This window comes from Carassius carassius, chromosome 50 (genome assembly GCF_963082965.1).
Source record: "Carassius carassius chromosome 50, fCarCar2.1, whole genome shotgun sequence".
NCBI lineage: Eukaryota > Metazoa > Chordata > Actinopteri > Cypriniformes > Cyprinidae > Carassius > Carassius carassius.
This window is the reverse complement of record NC_081804.1, coordinates 3,694,210-3,720,186: the sequence shown is the minus strand read 5'-3', so window position 1 is coordinate 3,720,186 and position 25,977 is coordinate 3,694,210. Positions and strand designations below refer to the sequence as shown.

General features: G+C 37.4%; 2 protein-coding genes across 2 annotated transcripts; one reads left to right on the top strand and one right to left on the bottom strand.

Annotated features, from left to right (window-relative positions):
* Window positions 1-8,636: 8,636 nt before the first annotated feature.
* On the bottom strand, window positions 8,637-19,371 carry LOC132133016 (sorting nexin-33-like). Its single transcript, XM_059545670.1, has 3 exons — window positions 18,786-19,371; window positions 17,145-18,560; window positions 8,637-9,426 (listed from the first exon to the last, which is right to left on the bottom strand). Exons 2-3 carry the CDS (start codon window positions 18,550-18,552, stop codon window positions 9,173-9,175), a joined length of 1,662 nt encoding a protein of 553 aa, XP_059401653.1. The 5' UTR covers window positions 18,553-18,560; window positions 18,786-19,371; the 3' UTR covers window positions 8,637-9,172.
* A 1,002-nt stretch (window positions 19,372-20,373) lies between these two features.
* LOC132133309 (snurportin-1-like) lies at window positions 20,374-25,557 on the top strand. Its single transcript, XM_059546109.1, has 9 exons — window positions 20,374-20,447; window positions 20,756-20,920; window positions 21,029-21,209; window positions 21,561-21,665; window positions 22,238-22,334; window positions 22,432-22,529; window positions 23,122-23,199; window positions 23,358-23,438; window positions 24,908-25,557. The coding sequence occupies exons 1-9, from the start codon at window positions 20,401-20,403 to the stop codon at window positions 25,151-25,153; spliced, it is 1,098 nt and encodes a 365-aa protein (XP_059402092.1). The 5' UTR covers window positions 20,374-20,400; the 3' UTR covers window positions 25,154-25,557.
* The last annotated feature ends 420 nt before the right edge of the window (window positions 25,558-25,977 follow it).

Genomic DNA, 25,977 nt, shown 5'->3' with positions numbered 1-25,977 from the left:
CTCTGTTTGGTTTAGTTAAATGTTCGATACTTTCATTGCCTTGGCCACTGAATGAGCGTCTGGATGCAGTCTCAGAGGAAGTCTTGATGGTTTAAAGGTTTGATGAGGTTGGAATTGTGATCATGTTCTTCCAAGCTTGAAGAGTGACAAACTCCAAAGATGTTCAAAAAGTAATCAGAAAATCATCAGGGCCCGGTTCCCCAAAACGTTCTTATCGCTAAGTAGTTCTTAACCTATTCCTTAACCTCTCTCTTATGGCACGGTTCCCGACACGTTCGTACGCTAAGTATATCTTCTGTAAGTCACACTTTCGTAAGGTTGGTCTGGACCATTCGTAGCTCTCTCTTAGCGTTATTTGAGCTCATGACGCTACTGTACAGCAGTCTTTAGAAACCAGCGCAGCGAAGTACAAGTCAAACTATGGTACGTTGACAATTTTGTGGCTCAACAATGATTTTCTGTTATTTTTTAAGACTCATAATAAATTATGTTCGCAATGGATACAGGCCTATTTATGAAGTTGACTTTATGTGGTTACGGAACTAATAAGGTGGGAATTAGCCTAGGATTTCGTAATGTAATTAAAGCGAATTGACAATCAATTTTTTGATAATTAAAATCTGGCAAACAATATAAATGGCTAAGATCTATAAATGGGTAATCATGGTGGTGTCCAGTAAGCGACCAACTATAGCAGCGATCCAACGTGTCCTTGTATTGAATCAAAGACGGAGTCGGACTCGGAGCCGTTTAGCCCATGTCAATTTTTTTATTCGGCAAACTTAAGCCCTTTTGACATTTTGCCTGACGTGGCTATATTAAAAATAAATTCGCCTCCCAAGACAGCTCATTATGGAGCTGCTGGACCTTCTCAGACCTGTGCTTGCCAGGCTAAAGCAGCGGAATTCTGCTTTAAGCCCTGAAGCCCAGCGCTACTTTTTTTCTTCTTTTTCTTTTTGGCTACAGAGAGATTCATCGAGGTCGTGGGGGAGGGCTACGGCCTAATCAAGACCTCGATGTGGAGGTCCGTCCACACTGTCTCCAACACCCTTCTGCGCCGTGCCGGGGATTGCATCCTGGTGGATGGCACACTCATCCCTATCGCCAATCCATCAGTGAATGATCAGGCGTACATATCGCGAAAGGGATACGCGGCCATAAACATGCAGGTTATAGTGGACCATAAGGGTGTGATATCTGACCTGTTGGTCAGCAAAACTTCAAGTTCCTCTGACGAGAGGCTTGGTGCCCTTTTTTACGTTGCTTCCCCAGCATATTTTGTATCTAACTCTCTCTCTCTATGTTCATTGTAGATAGGTTGCTTTTTATTAAAAACATAAACCAATTGCAATCAATACCGCATTAAACAGAAGTAACTGCAGCTGCTTGCCAATCAATTCTGATTGTAAAGTACCTTACCATTAATATAAAAGTGTATTATATAATTTTCATAAGTCGTTAAACCCATGTCAAAAAGCGGCACAATGGGATAAGGAGGGTGGAAGATTATAGAGGGATACCCGGTTCGTCTAACCGTCACAACATAGCCTATCATGTGAACATATTACTGACCATTTGATAATTTAATTTATAGTCTATATTCTACTCATAACTTAAACTATGTTAAAATAAATGTTACTGTAATAATTTGAGGAATGTTTCATTTGCATAGAACGTGTTGTCTTTCTTAACGCTGTAATGCACCTTCATGTGAAGTGGAAAATCGATTCATGAGCAATCGATGCCAACTAATTCAGCACCCTGACTTTGGACAGCGCTCTTGTAACGTCGGACGTAAGAGGCAGCGTGCTAAGAAGCTTCCTAAGGGACACTTCGGGGAACACACTTAGAAACATCAACAACTTTGGTAAGATATATCTTTCGATGTCTTCTTAGCGCGCTAAGAGTGAACGTTATCGGGGAACCGGGCCCTGGTGGTAATTAGCCTAGGCTTTTTCGTAATGTAATTAAAGTGAATTGACAATCAATTTTTTGATAATTAAAATCTGGCAAACAATTTGGCTCTAAATGGCTAAGATCTATAAATGGGTAATCATGGTGGTGTCCAGTAAGCGACCAACTATAGCAGCGATCCAACGTGTCCTTGTATTGAATCAAAGACAGAGCCGGACGCGAAGCCGTTTAGTCCATGTAAATTTTTTTTATTCGGCAAAACTTAAGCCCTTTTGACATTTTGCCTGACGTGGCTATATTAAAAATAAATTCGCCTCCCAAGACAGCTCATTATGGAGCTGCTGGACCTTCTCAGACCTGCGCTTGCCAGGCTAAAGCAGCGGAATTCTGCTTTAAGCCCTGAAGCCCAGCGCTACTTTTTTTTTTCTTTTTTGCTACAGAGAGATTCATCGAGGTCGTGGGAGAGGGCTACGGCCTAATCAAGACCACGGTGTGGAGGTGCGTCCACACTGTCTCCAACACCCTTCTGCGCCGTGCCCGGGATTGCATCCTGGTGGATGGCACACTCATCCCTATCGCCAATCCATCAGTGATTGATCAGGCGTAGGCTACTTATCGCGAAAGGGAGACGCGGCCATAAACGTGCAGGTTATAGTGGACCATAGGGGTGTGATATCTGACCTGGTGGTCAGCAAAACTTCAAGTTCCTCTGACGAGAGGCTTTGTGCCCTTTTTTTACGTTGCTTCCCCAGCATATTCTGTATCTAACTCTCTCTCTCTCTCTCTAGGTTCATTGTAGATAGGTTGCTTTTTATTAAAAACATAAACCAATTGCAATCAATACCGCATTAAACAGAAGTAACTGCAGCTGCTTGCCAATCAATTCTGATTGTAAAGTACCTTAGCATTAATATAAAAGTGTATTATATAATTTTTATAAGTCGTTAAACCCATGTCAAGAAGCGGCACAACGGGATAAGGAGGGTGGATGATTAGCCTAACCATCACAACATATCGTGTGAACATATTACTGACCATTTGATAATTTAATTTATAGTCTATATTTTACTGATAACTTAAACTATGTTAAAATAAATGTTACTGTAATAATTTGAGGAATGTTTCATTTGCATAGAACGTGTTGTCTTTCTTAACGCTGTAATGCACCTTCATGTGAAGTGGAAAATCGATTCATGAGCAATCGATGCCAACTAATTCAGCACCCTGACTTTGGACAGCGCTCTTGTAACGTCGGACGTAAGAGGCAGCGTGCTAAGAAGCTTCCTAAGGGACACTTCGGGGAACACACTTAGAAACATCAACAACTTTGGTAAGATATATCTTTCGATGTCTTCTTAGCGCGCTAAGAGTGAACGTTATCGGGGAACCGGGCCCAAATGTATACGGAGCCCCGCACATGACATGCAAGAAAAATCCCTCGATTTACTATTGCGTTCCCTCGATTTGCTAAATTTACTCGAATTAGTAAATTGAGTGCACAATTTATAAATCGAGTGAACGAAATACTAAATCGAGGAAACGTAATAGTAATCGTGTGCACGTTTTAGTACATTGAGGGAACGAATTAGTAAATCGTGCGCACGATTTAGCCTAATATTTTTTCCTGCATGTCATGTGCAGGGCTCCGTAAAATGTAATCAGTAACTTTACTTTAATAAAGTAACTGAAATAGTTACACTACTTATTACGTTTTAAATATAGGTAACTTGTAGTGTGTAACCAATTACATATCCAAAGGAACCTTCCCAGCACTGGTATTAGATCATCATTACATCACCGTGACGGCTACTCTGTGTTCCTGCAGGCTGATTTTGAACAGTTCCTCTATAATTCCACCTTAAGAAGCCAAAAGACCTTTGGCCTATATTCAGTTAAATTCTTTTAAAAAAGAGAGTGAGCTCTGGATGAAACATCAAGAGACTTTGAAGCCAGTATTTATGGATGTGTTCGCTGAAGGGGTCACAGCCCCGGCTGAAGGGCTTTTGTGAGAGCAAACTTAGATTTATTCAGAAAATAAATCTTATAAATGCTCATAATTAACTTTAAGGTCATTACAATTGTAATATTAATCCAATTTAATCAAAAGGATCTCGTGAATCAGGAGTGGTATTGTCTAATTCTTTAAATAATTTCTAGCCATTTTACCCGTTATATCAGCTGATCATCTGCTCACAAGATGCCTTAGTTTCAGATCTGTCTTCATAAGGCTGTGACCTCCAGAGGAATCTTGTTCAGGTTAAGAATGTGTTTTTTTTTGTTATTATGTGTTTTTACTTTTTCATTTTAGGGAATTTTGAAAAAAAAAAAACACTGATGGATATGTATTTGATTGCTTTCTTGTTAAGGAATAAAAAGAATAATTTAAAAATTGCATTTTATTTTATTTTTCATGACATACTTTATTCAATATATGATTTCTAAAGTGATAAAATGCATATGTACACTTTAAAGAGTGGCAACATGCAATTGTTACCTAAAAGAGCTATTTCTAACTGATTTAACCCATTATATATGTTGTATATTGTAAATTATTGTATTTAGGTGGATTCAGTGATCAATTTTTTTTTGGTTGAATAAAACTACTATATAGTATGTAACGTATATAATGAATTTAAAGTTCATTATTTATGAGATATATAGAATTAAGATATACAAATGTAATTGATTTAATATAATAAAACAATATTTAATTGAAAATACATATATAAGATATATTGATTAATTATTCTTGTTTAATCATAACTCAAAATATTATATTAGATTTGTTGTCAAATTGTTTCAATACTTTATATATCAGTTTTATACTATCTGTGATGTTCCTAATTTTTTATAAAAATACATTTCACATATAAATGTTAAATATTTTATGTGCCCACATGTTCCCTAATGAGTTAACTAAAAGGCAATGTGGTATTTTTATCTGGTGATGTTGTCGGCATTGCTACTTCAGTGCCATTTTATTAACTGGTTCATAAAAGAATGCATTGCCACTACAGAATGCAAAAAGATCATTAAGCAAATGTGATATTTGGATAAGTTATAGAAAACTGTCTTTGCTTTGGTATGAAAGCGTGAGGACCTCTGCTGTGTGTTTGACCTCAGCTGTATGTGAGCGGAATGTGAGTGAAATCACCAAGCGACACACGCAACCCTGATACACAGTCTGTTTATGAGTCAAGGTTTTCCAAAGCATTGGAAGCAGGGGCTTTTGTTTAGCTGCATTTTTTCCCATTTACCAGAAAATAAATGCCTTGTGGGAACACTCAGCATTGCTTTGACTGATTCGAAAACTATTAACAAACACTCTTTTGCAAACCACAAGACCATACAGTTCTTAAAAATATTCTTCAGGTTGTTCATGTTAAAGTCAACATGAAATGCAGTTTGCAATGCATTCAAAACGTAACATATTTTGGGATATGTGTATGTTTATGTGTTTATCTATTGAAAAATAGCATTTGTGTGTACAACCCGAATTCCGGAAAAGTTGGGACGTTTTTTAAATTTTAATAAAATGAAAACTAAAAGACTTTCAAATCACATGAGCCAATATTTTATTCACAATAGAACATAGATAACGTAGCAAATGTTTAAACTGAGAAATTTTACACTTTTATCCACTTAATTAGCTCATTTAAAATTTAATGCCTGCTACAGGTCTCAAAAAAGTTGGCACGGGGGCAACAAATGGCTAAAAAAGCAAGCAGTTTTGAAAAGATTCAGCTGGGAGAACATCTAGTGATTAATTAAGTTAATTGATATCAGGTCTCTAACATGATTAGCTATAAAAGCTTTGTCTTAGAGAAGCAGAGTCTCTCAGAAGTAAAGATGGGCAGAGGCTCTCCAATCTGTGAAAGACTGCGTAAAAAAATTGTGGAAAACTTTAAAAACAATGTTCCTCAACGTCAAATTGCAAAGGCTTTGCAAATCTCATCATCTACAGTGCATAACATCATCAAAAGATTCAGAGAAACTGGAGAAATCTCTGTGCGTAAGGGACAAGGCCGGAGACCTTTATTGGATGCCCGTGGTCTTCGGGCTCTCAGACGACACTGCATCACTCATCGGCATGATTGTGTCAATGACATTACTAAATGGGCCCAGGAATACTTTCAGAAACCACTGTCGGTAAACACAATCCGCCGTGCCATCAGCAGATGCCAACTAAAGCTCTATCATGCAAAAAGGAAGCCATATGTGAACATGGTCCAGAAGCGCCGTCGTGTCCTGTGGGCCAAGGCTCATTTAAAATGGACTATTTCAAAGTGGAATAGTGTTTTATGGTCAGACGAGTCCAAATTTGACATTCTTGTTGGAAATCACGGACGCCGTGTCCTCCGGGCTAAAGAGGAGGGAGACCTTCCAGCATGTTATCAGCGTTCAGTTCAAAAGCCAGCATCTCTGATGGTATGGGGGTGCATAAGTGCATACGGTATGGGCAGCTTGCATGTTTTGGAAGGCTCTGTGAATGCTGAAAGGTATATAAAGGTTTTAGAGCAACATATGCTTCCCTCCAAACAACGTCTATTTCAGGGAAGGCCTTGTTTATTTCAGCAGGACAATGCAAAACCACATACTGCAGCTATAACAACAGCATGGCTTCGTCGTAGAAGAGTCCGGGTGCTAAACTGGCCTGCCTGCAGTCCAGATCTTTCACCTATAGAGAACATTTGGCGCATCATTAAACGAAAAATACATCAAAGACGACCACGAACTCTTCAGCAGCTGGAAATCTATATAAGGCAAGAATGGGACCAAATTCCAACAGCAAAACTCCAGCAACTCATAGCCTCAATGCCCAGACGTCTTCAAACTGTTTTGAAAAGAAAAGGAGATGCTACACCATGGTAAACAAAAATTCGGGTTGTATTACGAGAGTAAACAAGTTTGATTTTGATTTCATGTTGACTGTTATTTATTGATACATTGTTTGAGACAAAGTCTATGGAAACCTGTTTCCATCACAGAATTAAATTATTAAAAAGGGAATTGAGACTGTTTTATAAAAATTATTTTGACATTTTCCTCAGAATTACGAGTTAACATTTTTACAATCAGATTTTTTCCCCCCTAGTATTATGTTTAAATATCACAATACTGACTTATTTGTTTCCATCCATCCATCCAAAAAAAAAAAATTCTCAACTTTTCTGAATTTGTTTTCTAAGAAATGCTGTATGTGTAAAAACTGTATGTGTATAACAAGTCAGAATTGAGAGATATAAATTCTGAATTGCAAGAAAAAGTCTGAATTGTGAGATTAAAAAAATCAGTTAGCTTTTTTAATTATCTTATTCCATAAAAGAAAATCTGCTCCACATGTAAAAAGAAAAACATCAGTAAACCTAAAAGTTTACATTTTGGTCCTCAGTTACTAAGTGTGCAAACGGTTAACATCCAAGTTTATAATCTGAAACTTGAGAGGTTTTATAGTTAAACCAAAAGCATTGTGTAAAAAAATTAAATAAAATCACAACTCTTAACCACAAAGTCCACTTAGATTGCAGCCTTGAGATTTACACAAACCTCTGTACCCCTTAAACCTAGCGACTACAACTAAAAATAAAGCCTACTTCTGAGGAAATTACAACAAAAACCTAAGCTCAAACTTCTCTCAAGTTTTTCCTGAGGGAGGAGGATAAGAGCTCCCTTTTGCTTTAGAAACACCCTGAACAAACATTTAGGCCAAATGCTATTGCTAATACTGAAGTGTTTCCATCTGATATACAGAGTCTGTGGGTGGAGATTCTTGCCCAAGAATTCACAAAAACATGTTTTGTATTAATAGCACTAGGATAAATTAGTACCGGACCACGAATTATGGTGCGGAAGAAGCCTGGTGTTATTCCTCTGAATCATTGATGACTATCATATGTATGACTGTCACATCTGATCACGGTATCACACCAGACCCGCATGAATCTTCTTTTACCTGAAGGAGAGCTGGAACAACATTTTATTTGATTAAACTTCCTGGAAGTGAGCAGAAGCCACATGAACCTATTATGTGGGTTTATTTCTTGCTCACCTACTCAAATTTGTTTTAAAGCGTCAAATCATATTTTTGTTGTCATTGAAAGCGATATGTTGCACGAAACAACAAATCCAAGCCAATCAGACCAAGTAATAAATTTAATATTAAGTTATTTTGATGGCAAAATGACATTTAGCTTAGTATTTCTGTCGTTTTTCAGTACAAATATCTAAACATTCTTGAATTAAGATGCATTTACCTGAGAAGCAAAAGTAGTTGTTTTCTAGGGCAGCTCCGATCACGATCGGCTGATCGTTATGCGCATCTCGTCAGTAAAGCCGGTTCTTTAATCAGAGGTAAATTCCCTCAGGTGCGTGATTTCACATAGAGCAGCTGTTACTACACAGAGCCGTTGTTAACTGAGAAGATGCGCAAATAAACGCTGAAATGAAGTGGATTTGCACATCTTTGCAGTTAACAATGGCTCCGTGTAGTAACAGCTGTGTTTTCTAAAAAATATCTCAAAAGTTATTGCTTAAAAAAAAAAAAAATAATAATCTGATGATGAGGCAAGAAAAAAAATGGAATACTACTATTTTTCTTACCTTACTACCAGATTTTTTTTTTCTTGTTTTAGGCAAAAACTTTTTTTTCCCCCTCATTTTCTTATGTCATTTTGCTTCTCAAGTGATTAGATATTTGTACTAAAAAAAATACTGAATACAATCTTTTGTACCAATGAGATTTCAGTGTGGGTGGAGCAACCCAACAAGCCATAAATAGAAAATGCAACATTCAGCATTTGACACTTTTTTGTGTGCCTGAATAAGGCAGTATCACAATTAATAACTGTATTTTTTGGCAAACTATTATGTAAACATCTTGCGTCACATGAGCAGACTGATCAGCAGAGTCTGGTTAGCATCTGCACCTGCTAAAGCACAGGTAACGTCATTCGCACACCTGACTCTGTAAGTATCGAATAAAAAAAATATGGAAAAAAACTGTAACTTTGATCTATCAGATATTTAAATACAATTCAAAATATGAAGATATGCATGAATAGTCTATCAAAGGCAACTGCATTGTTGGTTTATGGGGTTAAAAGTGACATTTTTAAGTGCAGAAGCGAGAATGTCCTGTTCCTCTTGCAAAAAAATCCTGTCTGGAATTAGAAAATTCCAACTATGGGAGTAAAAAACCCCCTTGTGTATCAGTCCACAGGTGTGTTGTATCTCCATTTCAGTCCAGAGCCAAAAGGCTCTAGAGGTTATCGTACATGCGAAGGGTTCTCTCTAATTGCTGACCTACACGCTGGTAGAAGGCGATCTGTTGGCGGAGATACGCCTGCATCATCTCTTTAAAATCCACCTCCCTGCGCTGGTGGAAGTGGTTCATCTCGGCCTGCAGGGCGAAACCCACAGTCCTGCAGCGTTTACGAATGCCATGCGCTTCCTCTTGGTCCATCTTCCCCTCATCGCTCATACGCTGAGACTCCTTCACCTTAGCAAAAGCACCTAAAATGGAGCGAAATAGAAAGAAGTTTTAGAAATTTGAAAATATTGTAGCAATATGCACAAACCACTGGTCAAGAACTAGCAATGACACTGAAGATAACTTTCTAAATAACTTATTAAATACCTTAATACATTTTTTGTAATAATAATTAAATAAATATATTTTTTGAAGAATTACAGATACTGAATCTGATTAAATGACACTTTTTGCAACAACTTCTCTACATTACAAAGGCCAAACAAGACTCATGGCTAAACAAATCTCTGATCTCACTTATTAGATGAAAGTGCCTTTTGTCTCAGATTTGTTTGACGTTTCCAGTTTAACTGGTTCTAAGTGTTCGTGTTCTGTTGCGAAAGAACAAACCACTCACACTTATGAAAATCTAAGATCTGAATGGAGCCGCTGAGTCATACGACTCACAGAGAGATATATGAGTGAATCTGGAGACATGAACAACCAACAGATCCACTAAATCATCACATGCTGTGTCCATCAGCATCACAGAAGACAGACAGAAAGACAGAATATCAGAGACAGCGTGACGCATCCCAGCATGAATGGCTGATCAGAGATCAGTGTTTGACAATGCGTGTACACACCTGTAATCAGACACAGGAAGTCTGGCCCTGTGTTCTCTGTGTTCATTCAGTTCATTGCTTTATTTCCTTTCAGCTCACAGGATGACAGATTACAAATGAGTACAGTCAAATGAAAGCCTCTTGTTTGCATTCCCACACAGAGCATCTAAAAGAAGACTAAATTGTCTCCCCATAAACAAGGTCATAACTTGAATAGATATTTATTTTTGGAAATAATTCGTAACCACACTGAGTAAAACGGCCAGTTTCTACACATTTCTCCTAAGGCATGGAAACCCATTTCCGATTCATTAGAAAACAAATCATGTTTTGGTAAATTACAATTATATTAAAAAGGCTGAAATTATGACATAAATCAAAATTAAAACACTAAAAAGTAATAATTATGAAATAAAAGGTCTAAATTATGACATATGGTTCTACTTATAAAATAAAAAGTCATTTTTGTCACGATTTTGACTTTTTTCTCATAATTAGGATGATTTAGTAAGGCTATTTCCAACACATGAGAAAAAAATTCTTTAGTAAATCATAACTATGAGATAAAGAATAAAAATTTTGACAAAGTTGAAATTTAGACACAAAGTCAAATTTGAAGTAAAAAGTAGAAATTATGGCATACTGTCATAATTATGAGAATTTTTTTAATTATAACAGTCAAAATTGAGATAATCATGGCATAAATTCAAGTGTTTTATATCATAATTATTACTTTTTATCTTATAATTTATAATTATCTCATAATTATGACTTTTTATCTTTATAATTATCTCGTAATTATGACTTTGTACCTTATCATTTAGACTTTTTATAATAATGTAGACTATGTCATGATTATGAAATTTTGGGCAATTCTGGTTTTATCATATAATTATGCCTTAGTATGCCATAATTTTAATTTTATCTCATAATTATGATTTACCAAAGCATGTTTTTTTTTCCAAAGTGGCCGAAATAGGCCTCCACATTGAGGTTTTGTGTACGAAATACATTACGCTAAAGCAACTGATGTCATTTGCTGATGAATGTAGAAATGCAGTACAAATACAAGATAAAGCGGTGATCTTATCATGGCAATCCACATGTAATATAAAATAAAACTTGGCTAATGATATTAATCTTCTTCTCATATGAATATACAACATTTAAAACAGTTACTATGTAACTATGTAACAGTTACTATGCTCTGTTGTTAACCTCTGAATACCGGTGTAGTTCAGGCTGTCGTTCATTAGGACGAGCCAAATTGCTGGATACTAAATAGACGTTGAAGTATATTTGAGCTGTTACAAAGAGCAAAGAAAAAAAAATCCAAGATGCATTCCTTTAACCTAGGGGACAATGAAATAATAGGGTGAATTTCTCATGACAAAGGGACAGGAACAAGCATCCAGCGGTACCAGGCACAACCCAGCATTGACCTCTACCACACATACTCTCTGATCGCTCAAGTTTACAGGACTGAATTCAACAAAGCCATGCTTAATATGACATATTTATTATAAAATATCGAATTTTCAATCAAAATGCATGTTTATTTAAAGAGTTAGAAATGAAAAGACGACACGCTGCAAGTCTGATTCAAACCTGCGGCACTTGCACAAGCACTATCACGAGTCCAATCATTCAAATATGCTGATCTGAAAAACATTTTGTATTATTATCAGTGTCCTGCATACATTTGTGTAGTTTAAAACATCTGGTTTTCCTCAGTTTTTTTGCAAGCAAAGGTTTGTAAGTGGGGTTAATTTGATGTACTAATGGACCGTAGACTCGCTACACATTAACATTGACCATGAACAACTGGAATACCGTGTTGAAAAAAACAGCATTTACTATTAGGTATGTTTTGACGCTGGGATGCTGGTTTATGCTGGTCCTTTGCTGGTTTATGCTGGTCCTTTGCTGGTTTATGCTGGTCCTTTTGCTGGTTTATGCTGGTCCTTTTGTTGGTTTATGCTGGTCCTTTGCTGGTTTATGCTGGTCCTATGCTAGTTTATGCTGGTCCTTTTGCTGGTTTATGCTGGTCCTTTTGTTGGTTTATGCTGGTCCTTTGCTGGTTTATGCTGGTCCTATGCTAGTTTATGCTGGTCCTTTTGCTGGTTTATGCTGGTCCTTTTGTTGGTTTATGCTGGTCCTTTGCTGGTTTATGCTGGTCCTATGCTGGTTTATGCTGGTCCTTTTGCTGGTTTATGCTGGTCCTTTTGCTGGTTTATGCTGGTCCTTTTGTTGGTTTATGCTGGTCCTTTGCTGGTTTATCCTGGTCCTTTGCTGGTTTATGCTGGTCCTTTTGCTGGTTTAAGATGGTCATATGCTGGTTTATGCTGGTCCTTTGTTGGTTTATGCTGGTCCTTTGCTGGTTTATGCTGGTCTTTTTGCTGGTTTATGCTGGTCCTTTTGTTGGTGTATGCTGGTCCTTTGCTGGTTTATGCTGGTCCTATGCTGGTTTATGCTGGTCCTTTTGCTGGTTTATGCTGGTCCTATGCTGGTTTATGCTGGTCCTTTTGCTGGTTTATGCTGGTCCTTTTGCTGGTTTATGCTGGTCCTTTTGTTGGTTTATGCTGGTCCTTTGCTGGTTTATGCTGGTCCTTTTGCTGGTTTAAGCTGGTCATATGCTGGTTTATGCTGGTCCTTTGCTGGTTTATGCTGGTCCTTTTGCTGGTTCTTTGCTGGTTTATGCTGGTCATATGCTGGTTTATGCTGGTCCTTTTGCTGGTTTACTGGTCATATGCTGGTTTATGCTGGTCCTTTTGCTGGTTTATGCTGGTGCTTTTGCTGGTTTATGCTGGTCTTTTGCTGGTTTAAGCTGGTCATATGCTGGTTTATGCTGGTCCTTTTGCTGGTTTATGCTGGTCTTTTGTTGGTTTATGCTGGTCCTATGCTGGTCCTTTTGCTGGTTTAAGCTGGTCATATGCTGGTTTATCCTGGTCCTTTTGCTGGTTTATGCTGGTCTTTTGCTGGTTTATGCTGGTCTTTTGCTGGTTTATGCTGGTCCTTTTGATGGTTTATGCTGGTCATGTGATGGCAAAGGACCAGCATAAACCATCAAAGGACCAGCATCCCAGCGTCAAAACATACCTAACCAGTATATGCTGTTTTTTTTCAGCAGGGTAAATTTAATTCCTCTTGTTCTGTATTTTCAATCAAGCAAAACTTAATTGTGTATGTGCTACTGTCCTAACAGAGCCATTAAAATAGGAACCTGAACATCCATAAACTGTCCGCACATCATTTCTGTGCTCAGTGACTGTTTACTTGTATCCTTATATAAACAGTAGTACATATGACTTCTGTTTACTCTGAGGGAATGTCTTGAGGTTTTCTAATGGAAAACATGCCAAATCCTAACTCCACTTGACACCTAAATGATTTTCCGGGGGTATTTAAGTCAATGCCTAATCAAAAACCATCGTTTATTGATCGTCATAGGATTAACCAATAAAATTGTGTATTTTGAGGAATATAACTACATTTCAAGTAATTTAAATGAAGCTAAATGGAGCTAAAAGTGAAAGTAAACATTCTGTAGTATTTAAGCAAGCTAACCAATTAGCATGCAAAGCTAACATTCCCTACGTAGGTTACTTAAGGTAAACAAAAACCGATGTAGCTCTTAATATACCACACATTTCCTAAATTAAACAAACCTCCATCTGATCCCATAAACTAAATATACTTTAGGATAGCATGATGCTAATTGCAGTCAGAAACAGGATCAGTGTATGATCTGAGCTTTCTCCTTTAGTGTTTGAGGGTATATTAATGTTAATAGCACACCGAATAATTGACCTGAAGATGCAGACTTGCATTTAATGTGTCTAACAGCACTGCCATGGACACAAAGAGGAATTATAGACTGGAAAAACAGTCACAGCTCAATTTAGCCCAGAGCAAATTCTCAGACAAATTCTCAACAAACCATACCGGTGGACCAAAAAGATCACACAACCACACTTCTCAAGCAAAACACTTTTACAGAAAAAGCATATTAGGTTAATATAGATATATGCTTTTTAAAATTCAAATTGTATACTTTCTAATGTGACACTTTACCTGCTGGACGCCAAAGTGAACTTTATACGTGCCTTTCATTGGAAGCAGAGAGTTGAAGGCTAGCGGCGCTGTGTGAAATATTTTTTAGTGACTAGGATTTACACAAGCTCCAGTCTGGATCCAGAACACCTGAGAAGAGATGATGCTGACCCTCAGAGGACCCCAGAAGATGCTAACCCTGAATCAACAACAGAACTAACAAATATTGTTACAAGTGTGACTGCATCATAGAATAATTATTAATTATTAATGATATTAATAATGTTCATCGTCTGGCTGACTACGTCTTGTATTACTTTTTTCTAAAAATCCTGTCATACGTGCACAAATTGACAGTCACCACTTATAAGCTACTACTAAATATTGTAGAAACATAATTTTCTGTAAAGTTGCTTTGTAACGATTTGTATTGTAAAAAGTGCTATACAAATAAACTTGAATTGAAAATTGAATTGAATATACATCTATTACACTTAAAAACTGATCTGATTATGGACAATAAGTATAAATGTCCTCTAAGATGCATTTAACTACAAAACATAAAAAATGTAAAGCTACAAAGAGCATTCAACGGGCAATTTAGCAATAGCCTTACAGAAGTGAGGCTTTAAAATCACACTGGGTGCAACTAATTGAAATAGGTGCTCAAAAATGTTGTAGGATCATTTTTGAATGACATTTGGTTTGATATCTAATGCAATGCACTTAATTAATCTATAAATGTATACATAGTAAGTAAAGTCTAAGTTTCTCAGCTGCTATACAGATATAGGACAAGTGTGAAGCGATTTCCCTCTGTCCTGTATTTCTCTCCTGTTAATTTTCACATGCTTACACTTCCTGATTATTTAAGACACATGCGTGAAGTACAAAACTGACTCAGTTCCTGCCAGCTAGCGATGAGAACCTCATAGAGGAATTCAAGGTCTTGCCCTGACATGTTATTTTTCCTTATTTCAAACCTAAAAGCAACAGGAATCTCTCCAAAAAATGCTCAACTCTGATGTATGTGTGTGACTGTGTATTACTGGCAATAAAATCAGACCAACACCCACACAAGCCAAAGAGTTCATGACTACTGTACATGCAGAGCCCGAGGCCTGGAACACCTTTGGTTTTTTCTTGTATTTTTCATTCTCTCCCTATTTGCTAAGGCAGGAGGTGTTATCCATTAAAAGCCAAATTCATATCCCACTGCTTTTGGAGGACCTAAATATTTCTGTAGCCTTTAATTCGGGGAGTCGTCAGGTTCAAGCTGACTTCTGGACATCTGGTCAAGTGTCCTGTCATCCCATGGTGGATCTGATTACATCTTTTTGGCTGGGACGTGAACACAATGTACACCATTGTACACTGAGATCCACTTTGTCTGAACACGAACAGTAATCATGTTATAACCGTTATAGGGTGTGAAGATGAAACTGGAGAAATCATATTGGCCTCCTTTCAACACAATCACACGTTAAATGTTTGCTTACGGTGGTTATTTGATTAACTCAAACTTATTCTTCAGCATAATGCTATGTCAACTACGCTAAAAGGTTTAAAATAATGATTTAAGAGCTGTGTAATCACTCATATTTAACTGAATTAAATCTATTCCAAATTATTACCTTTAATCTGGGGTCTGGTTTGTGCCTAGGTCATGTGACCAATCACGCCTTCAGCAAACTGAGTAATAAAGATAAAAAGCATTTCTGTTCTCCTCAGCAATCTACTGACCTCACCACATTGAACACATAACTGCACCTGTTTAACGAACCTGTTTAACAACATTAAAACCTCACATAGATTACAGCTTCTCAGATATCAGGGTTTCATTAAAGGTTCTGTAAGCATTGTTATAATACCTCACATAAAAGGCTGACAGATTTCACTCAAACAGGCGTCTTAAGAAATTACACCTTCTCTATGAAGCCTTTTAGCCAATCAGAAGCACTCTCTGCATGTCAATCAATTTGTCTTGCATTTTACTACGTGTCTTTGAAGGATGTGATTTTAGAGATGTCCAAAATTTCATCATGTGTCAGGATGTCCGCAAATGTTAAGTCTGATTACTTTTTAACATCATTATGACATTACACAAAAGGATCCTTATAAAAGTGGAAGTTTGTCTGAGCCACAATCTGATGAGGTTTAATGTCTTGGTCTTGATTGCACTGATTAATGACATTATTTCCCTCACTTCCTGTGATTTCGACTGAGAATGCAGAGGATGCTTCCTGTCAGGAGCAGAGCCAGGAATTTCTCTTTCTTAACTGCCAGTAAATGTCAAAACACATCACATTTCGGCTAAAAAGACTTTCTGAAAGTCACCTTTTGGAGTTATCTGACCTCATCAACAGAAAGATGGTATATTATATATTTTTTAAGAATGTTTCAACTGTCATTCATTTAGTGAAAGTCAGTGAGACAACATTGGACCAATGTTATTTTAGAATAGTTTATATACTAATATTTTTTTTATAATATTGAGTTTTATTTGTAGTACATTTTAAATAATGAATTAATTTAATATCATATATTATTATTTTTATTATATTTATTATTATTTATATTTATTTATATTTTATATCTTTATTTGACCCTCTAACTTTAGCAGTCACTATTCTAATTCAATTCTCAAAATAAAAGTAACTACCTTTCTAATCTTTTTGTATTCTATCCATTTTCTTTTCATTTATTATACAATTATAAAAAAGACCTATTACACTAGCTTGCTCTATTCGTTTTCTATTCTATTCTTTTTATTTATTCTATTATTTAAAAGCCCTTGCTATGTGTACTGCATTTAAGCTAACGGAAACTTGTTATAGCACTTGTATATCATTGCTTTTTGATTGCTTCCATTGTTCTCATTTGTAAGTTGCTTTATATAAATAAGATAAATTTAGATAAATGATTAAATGTAAATGTAATATCATATTGTTAATCGTATAATTTGTTTTATTTGTCAATTTTATTTATTTTTTTAAATGTCTAAATTTTTCTAAATATCTTTAGAGTTAAAAAAAGAAAGTCAGTTCTGAGTGAACTCTCCCTTTAAACAAAATGAAGTTTACCTTTCTGCAGGTGGATGATGTCTGGAAAGTTGGACAGCAGCCCCTGGTACAGCGACAGTTTATCCAGCATGTGAAACAGGTCGTATTTAGGCTGTTCCGCGAACATCTCCCCGATGTTCTCATAGGTGCGGCCTGTGTGCGAGATGGCATTACTCAGGGAGTCCGAGTTGTATGGAGGGTCCAGCAGAAACGACTGGCTGATGGACTGGAAGGCATTTCCCAGCCTCTGGAATTCCTTCCGGAAGCCTCCGAGGTGTTTGCGGACCAGCTCTGATGTGACGTTGGTCAGCTGCATCACACTGTCGTCCATCTTTTTGGCGAACACCTTAAAGGAGTCAATGCGCTCCTCCACGTCCTGAAGGTCCTGGTGCTCGTTGGGAATCTGGAAGGTGAGCATGAAGTGCGCTCCGACCATCTCGTCCTTTTCCGCTCGCCTCTTCCCGAGCTTCCACTGTTTGTCATCTGCACACATGAGGAAGTGTTCGAAACCCTCATACTGAGACAACACGGGGTGGCTGGTCATGTGGTCCATCCACAAAATAAGCCTCCTCTTCCTTTTCTCAATAAAGTCTTCCTCGAATCGTCCTGTGGCCTGCTTCTCGGGAAGGTGAGGAATGGAAATCACTGTGAATTTGTGCAGTAGTCTGTTGTAGAGCCAGTCAAAGTGCTTGTAGCGGCGGTACACAGGCCTGCCATTGTGACTGGGGGTGACGCGGTACGAAATGTACGTCTTAATGCCTTTAAACTTCGTCTGTTTGGTGGGGTCTTCAATGGAACAAGTGAAGGGCTGAGGGTTCTCCTTCCACTGAGGCCCCCGGGGGCCCATTTCAATAGAGTAAGACTCTGCGATCTTTGCCATCATGGGAACGTCGCCAAGTATGAAGGCTTCCACACCTGACCGCACAAAGCTGGAGAATCGGTTCAAGTTCTTGCCCACCATGCTCCCCTTTCTATTGCTGGACATGCTGTCCTGGCGCTCCATATACGGCTTGGGCCGGTAGTGAACGTTGGGGTTGGAATATGGATTTTGGGAATGTCCATTGGCGCCAACACCTCTCCGAGGATCTTCATCCTCAACCACCGTCGAGGTTTCATCCCAGTCGTCCCAGTCATCATCGTCGTCGCTCGGCAGGGTCGTGGAAGGCGCATGGATGTACGATAAATCTCTACCAGGAGAGCTTTCAGGTGAGCTGAGGGAATGATCCGTCAGGTTGGACCCGGATCGGCTCCGGATGATGTGAACGTACGAGGCGGGGAACAGGCCTCGTTCTCCTCGGCTGTTCTCACCCTGCAGCCAGCCGTCCACAGAGTTCTCATCGAAAATCACCAGCTCCTCATTCTCCTGGATGTTGATCTCTTCCTTGTTCTCACTTTGGAAAGTGTAGAGGGCTTTGGCTCTCAGGGACATTTTTGTAACTTTTGCAAGCCAAATGCAAAAAAAAAAAAAAAAAGAAAGCACACAAAATAAGGTCCTTACCTCATATCAGACTGCGGAGATCAAATCTAACAAAAACAGGGCTGTTTGATAACTTAAAAGTTTGCTTATATGTTAATGTTATCATAGTACTTTGACAAAACTAGCAGTTTTGAGGCTGATGGTAAATAAAAAAAAATACATAAAGTATTTTTAAAGTTACTGACCACAAAGAAGACAATAGTAATCTTTTATTTTTCCCTGGGAATCAAGTCTTACATGTTGGAAGCACTGTCAGGTTGTTACTCTCCAACTTCCCCTAATTTATGCCGTTTCATTATTCCACAAAACTTCTCTTCATCCGCAAAAAATAAAAAATAAACCGATAAATCCACAAATCTCGTCCAGCAGAACCGAGACACCGGCAAACACATCCAGTTCAGTCTTTCATAATAACTATAAAATAGTTTCAAGCATCATGCATGCTGCAAATATATTTAAAAACATAAACAAAAACATCTGTTTCGCAAATCAGGCTGAACTAAGTTCCAGATGAAAACATTATCCCAGAATCCCAGACAGAGAAGGGAAATAAACGCATCCTTTGCATTCCGCAAACAAACGAAAAACAAGTTAGAGCTAAAGCATCTTTATCATCCACAGAGCCAGTTCAGATCGCCGTGTGCTCGTATTATTTCCTTCGAGGTGTGATTCAACAGGCCCGCAAAGAGTTTTTCATAAAGTATTTCTTTACTTTGAGCACAAACGCAGTAACTCTTTCCATTACGCGACGATCGAACAATGAGAGCAGCGCAGTTCAGCGCGAGGTTCGCGTCGCGTCTGTGGCGCCGCTCGGCGGTCAAATAAACAACCCCAGCATCTGATGCAGTGCATTTTGTGTTCTAACCATGATATATATATATATATATATATATATATATATATATATATATATATATATATATATATATATATATATATATATATATATATATATATATATATATATATGACGGTGACATTGGGAAAAGTAGTTTTGGACGGACATTCAAATGTCATGTGACTTATAAACAGCACATTAAGACCTGCACTATTAATTCCAATAGTGCAATATATTGCTCTCTCGTTCTCTCTCTCTCTCTCTCTCTCTCTCTCTCTCAAGGAAATGAGTAGAAATTAATTCTTGCCATATGGCAACTCCGTTCCGTAAAGGGTTAAACAGTGTCGTCAGTGTCTAGTAACCGCAAAACTCATCCACATTACCAGAATAACGCAACTAGAGAGTGACAAACATTCACTATTCTGCCATTCAGACACATACAGGTCTCAGGATTTTGGGGGTTATTTGCAGTATTTACAAAAGAACGGATAATCCATTAGAATTAATATTTAACATTATTACTAGTTTGAACTCCACCATAGACGTCTCTTTAAAACGATTTAATTATCCAGTAATCACGAACGGCTGTGATTGGTCCATCCTGATCAGCGACGAGAAAAGTAACAGATACCACATGATATCGCCATTCGTTTCTGTTTGAAAAACGACAGAAATAAAGAGTAAAAACATGAGAAATATTATTTAGAGCAATTATAGAAAACACCTGGACTTCTAGACTTACTTACAAACTCTATTTCTTCTTTTTCGCAATGCTTTTATTTTGCTTTAGAACCGATTAATTGATACAGCATATTTTTATAGTTATGTATATTTTAACCGAATTATAAGTAAATCGAACGACCTTTAAACACAGTAAAATGATTTTTAGATGAACTCAGCGATTAAATGTTTATTTTTTATTTTTTTCAGCGATGAATTTTGGTAGGCCGTGGTGAGGCGTGATGACGTCAGCGCGCCATTGCGTTCCAACGCGTGTTTCTCTGCAGAAGTAGGTGTTTGTGTATTTCGCTGTTTTGAGTTTTCCATTCCGTCTGTGTTTTTATTGTTCTTTTAAATCACAGGTAAAGGATTTTAAGAGCAGCTCTGATGGGATCGTGATCACGTGTTTGCCGTCACTCTCTGCCTGCGGTTGGTTCATCTGTACGTGTTTGATTGTGTTTTTCCATGTGTGATTTTTAAATGATTTCTGTAACGTTAGCTTTTGAAACACCTTATTGGTCTTAAAGACATAAGAGACACTTCCTATTGCATTTAGGTGTCTTAAGATGATGTGAACACTTCTGTGTGTTGTCACAGGTCCATCATGGAGGCTCTGACCCAGGCTCTCTCCTCCAGCTTCTCTGTATCCAGAGAACCAAACAGCACTTCTGCTCCCCATCCACGCCTGGCCCAGTACAAGAGCAAATACAGCATCCTGGAGCAGAGTGAACGGCGCAGGAGGTTCCTGGAGCTGCAGAAAGAGTGAGTTAACTCTATACAACCCCCAGAACACAAGAACAGCTGCTTATCAACCACCTACAGCACGTTATTTTGATGCACTGCCACTGATAGAATACATTATGTTGGCAGGAAAAGGCTAAACTACGTGAATCACGCCCGTCGGCTGGCTGATGGAGACTGGACCGGAGCTGACAGCGAGGATGAGGAGGATGAAGAGAAGAAGAGTCCGAGGCAGCTGGAGAACAGCGCTGATGAAGAAGGGATGGAGATCGAGCAGAGGAAAAAGCTACCGAAGCATTATGCTAACCAGGTGCTTAAAAACACATTGACTGATATAGTTGTTTACATGAAATATACAGTTTTAGTTTACAAATATACATTTTCAGATTATTTGTATAAATGTTTCAGATATGATGCACAGTAATAGTTATGAAAGCTTTAATTGTTCAGGCTGAGTAGCTTGTGGGGAAAAACTGTTCTGGTGGTTGGTGCTTTGTATTTACTCATGTAAATATTTTATAATAAAAGTAATGCAAAAGTGATGCATTATAATGCAGTCTGGAAACAAAAAAGTTGAATTTTATATTTCTGATCTATTTTACATTTCTTGTATTTCTGATTTCTGATTTTTTTTCACTTCACTTTAATTTCTATTCTCTAGCTGATGCTGTCAGAGTGGTTAGTGGATGTCCCTGCAGATCTGGGCTCTGATTGGCTGATGGTGGTTTGTCCAGTTGGGAAGCGTTCCCTCGTTGTTGCCTCCAAGGTTTGGATCTTTTTCCATCTGTCATAAAATATCATGAGACCAGACATAATCTAATGTTCAAAAGTTTGGGTTTAGGAATTTAACAAAAATAAAAGATACTTTTTATCAGAAAGAATGCATTAAATTGAGCAAAAGTCTCAGCAAAATCTTTTATAATGTTAAAAGACGTTTATTTCAAGTTCTCTTTCACTTTTTATTCATCAAACATTCCTGAAAGAAATGTAGCACAGTTTTCCACTAAAATAGTAAGCTGCACAACTAATTGCAGCAGTGTTGATCATCAGAAATGTTTCTAGAGCAGCAAATCACCATATAAGAATGATTTCCGAAGGATCATGTGACGTTGCAGACTGGAGGAATAAATTACTTTTTAAAATATGTTCAAATACAAAATATTTATTTAAACTGTAATAACATATAACAGTTTTACTGTATTTTTGATCGAATAAATGCACTCTTCGTGAGGATAAGACTTCTTTCAAAAACTTTAAAACGCCTTAACAACCTAAGACTTATATGTATATGATGCAGCATTTTTTGTGTAATTTTCATGTTTATGATTTTATCTTTAGGGATCCACGTCATCTTACACCAAGAGTGGCTACTGTGTCAATCGATTCCCTTCCCTCATACCTGGTGGCAACAGACACAACTCTGCAGTAGGAAAAGGTCTGCAGCATCCTACAGATTGACTACACTAGAGTGTGCTAGAGTACTGCAGTTCTGAACTACTCTGGAAAATGAGGGACAAATATGTTTTATATAGATTACACCATCCTGGACTGCATCTACAGTGACGTGGACAGAACATACCACATCCTGGATGTCATGTGCTGGAGGGGACATCCTGTGTATGACTGCTCAGTGAGTCATAATTTCCTCTGATGATATCTATATAAACTTAAGTGACATATTCTACACTTTCGCACCATGTTATAGAAAAATTTTCTCAGAAGTGAACTTATGTTTGTTACACCAAAACAATCATGAATTTAGTTTTAAGATGTGACTGCTGCTGTTCAATTTGGGTCAATCTTTTGTTTGTTTGTTTTTTTTGAAGAAAATGAATACTTTTATTCAGCAAGGAGACATTCAGTTGGTTAAAAGTAACAAAAAAGACATTTATAATGTTACAAAAGATTGCCATTTTAGATAAATGTTGTTTTTGAACTTTCTTATCATCAAAGAATCCTGAAAAAAGTATCAGTTTCCACCAACGTATTAAGCAGCACAACAATTTTTCAAAACTAGTAATAATAATAAATGTTTCTTGAACACCAAACCAGTATATTAGAACGATTTCAGCTGTGCATCACAGAAACAACTTCTGATTGTGAGTCTATGTAAATGACCGCAGTTCTGGCTAACCACTTTGCATGTGGAATGAATTTTCATAAATGGTTCTGTATTCAAATTCTAGTCAAAACGAAAAGCACAACCTGATGTGTTTTTACAGACAGAGTTCCGTTTCTACTGGTTGCAGTCTAAAGTGGAAGAGGTCGAAGGTCTTTCTGAAATATCCAGGATTAATCCTGTAAGTGAGCAAGTAACTGCGCGTGTGTGTATGTGTATGTGTGTGTGGGTGTGTGTGTGTGTGTGTGTGTGTGTGTGTGTGTGTGTGTGTGTGTGTGTGTGAACATGGCTGAACTTTGTGCTGAAGCACTTGGTTCATGCTCTGTTTTGTCTCGGCAGTTCCGGTTTGTGAGTCTGAACAGCATCAGCTGTTTGACAGAGTCCATCCAGACTGCTCTTGCACATGAGTACAACTTTACAGTAAGAACCACCATTACTTGACATGCTAAGTCTATAAATTAACATTGACTGAGCTAATTATTTACAGTCATGGCCAAAAATATTGGCACCCTTCGTAAATATGATCAAAGAAGGCTGTGAAAATTATTAATCCTTTTGATCTTTTATTTTAAAAAATTCACAAAAATGTATCCTTTCAACGCATAATAAGAATTTTAAATGGGCGGAAATATCATTATGAAATTAAGGGTTTTCTCTAATAAACACTGGCCACAATTAACGGCCCTTTTATTCAATACTCTTTGAAACCTTAATTTCACAGTTTAACAGCTCTAAATGTTCTCCTATAATGCCTGATGAGGTTAGAGAACACCTGACAAGAGATCAGAGACAATTCCTTCATCCAGAATCACTCCAGACCCTTTAGATTCCCAGCTCCATGTTGGTGCTTCTTTTCTTCAGTTCACTTCTCTCATTTTTCATAGGGTTCAGGTCAAGGACTGGAATGGCTATAGAAGAAGCTTGGCTTTGTGCTCGGTGACCCATTTCTGTGTTGTTTTGAGGTTTGTGTTTAGAATATTGTATGGTCGGAAGATCTAAACATGGCCCATTATAAGATTTCTAACAGAGTCAGTCACTTACTGACTTCTTTATCTGTTGGTATTTGATAGAAACCATGATGCCATGTATCTGAACAAGATGTCCAGGACCTCCAGCAGAAATATATGCCCACAACATAAAAAATACAGCTGTATATTTCATTGTACACATGGGGTACTTTTTATCCCTGTGTTCACCAAACCCATCTTGAGTGTTTGCTGCTAAAAAGCTTATTTTTTCGTTTAATTTCACCATAGAAGCCAGTCCCATTTGAAGTTCCAGTCATGTCTTCCTCCCAAACAACGTGTGGTGATGTAGGGTCTGTTTGACCATTTTTTTAAAGGTTTTCTGAACCAGAGACTCAACTTTTTTCTGCAATTCTCCAGCTGTGGTCCTTGGAGAGTCTTTAGCTACTCAAACTCTCCTTCTCACCGTGCTTTAGGACGATACAGACACACGTCCTCTTCCAGGCAGTCTTGTAACATTTTATGTTGATTGGAAATTATTAATTATTGCCCTGATGGTGGAAATGGGAATTTTCACTGCTCTAGCTCTTTTCTTAGAGCCACTTGACTAATTTATGAAGCTCAATTATCTTTTGCTGCACATCAGAAATATATTCTTTGGTTTTTCTTATTTTGATGGATGATTTAGGGAATTTGGGCTTTGTTTTCCCTCCTCTTTGTATCTCTGTGAAACAGGAATCCATGGCTGGATAATTTCATGTTTATTCACGCTGGAGTGCTCAAAATTGTGAATATGAATGGTAATATACTTCAGAGATATTTTACTCATAAGAATTTATAGATGTGCCAATAATTGTGTCCAACAAGTATTTGAGAAAAACCTTTATTTCATAATGATATTGGATAATGATAATGATAATGATATTGGTCGGCTGGCTCAGACCCTATATGGTGGCAGATATCTTGGGCATCGAGGTGCCACAGTGTCCACTCACCAGCAAACCTGATTATGCCAGCCATCAGCTTCAGCAGATCCTGGAGCACAAGAAAACCTCTACAAAAGTTCGTCCGGCTGACCAAAACGGCCGATATGAACTGGAACATCTGTCCACGCCAGAGGCACAGCTGGAGAACTCTCACAGCACTCAGAAAGAGATCATGGAGGCCTGAGTATCTTTTTTAGAGAGCACTTTTCTCAAGCCTGTGCATGACTGTGAGGATGATCTCATTTCAGGAGAACACTTATGTCAATGGGTTTTTAACTGCTATATTTAAAATTACAATTCAGTTCTAAGTATTTCTGTAATCGCAAAAATTAATCTATTCGGCTTTGTTTGCAGATATTATTTTAGGAAACATATAGGTATAAATGATAGTAAACCCTAATGCTCTGCTGAATTCAGCTACTCTGTTTAGTCATGCATCTTCACTGGATTTTATATATAGCTTTTTAATTCAGTCTTTTCTGTGGAAAATGAGATCATTAAAATTCAGCTGGTGAAGAAGCTTATGAGTAGTTTTTTTTTTAAATTTGTGTTATGACCTCAATAAAGTTTTACTGTCTGTATTGTTAACCCCTTTGTCTAAAATATTTTTGAATGTCTAAAATTTTATTGGTTACAAATACACATTGATGAAAATTTGAGGTCAGTACATTTTATTACTATTATTATTATTATTATAAAAAATAAATATTCTGTTAAATTGTTCTTTTAAGTATACTTTTTAACAAGGATATATTCAATTAATCAAAAATGACTGCTCCAAATTTGTACATGTTTTTGAGCTTTCCATTCATCAAAGAATAATGAAAAAAGTATGATTTCCCAAAAATATTAACAGACTGTATTAACACAGCTGTTTTTGACTTGATTCTAATGAGAAATCTTTCTTGAGCATCAAATCAGCATATTAGAATAATTTCTGTATGATCATGTGACACTGAAGACTGGAGTAATGATGCTGAAAATTCAGCTTTTTGTCACAGGAATGAA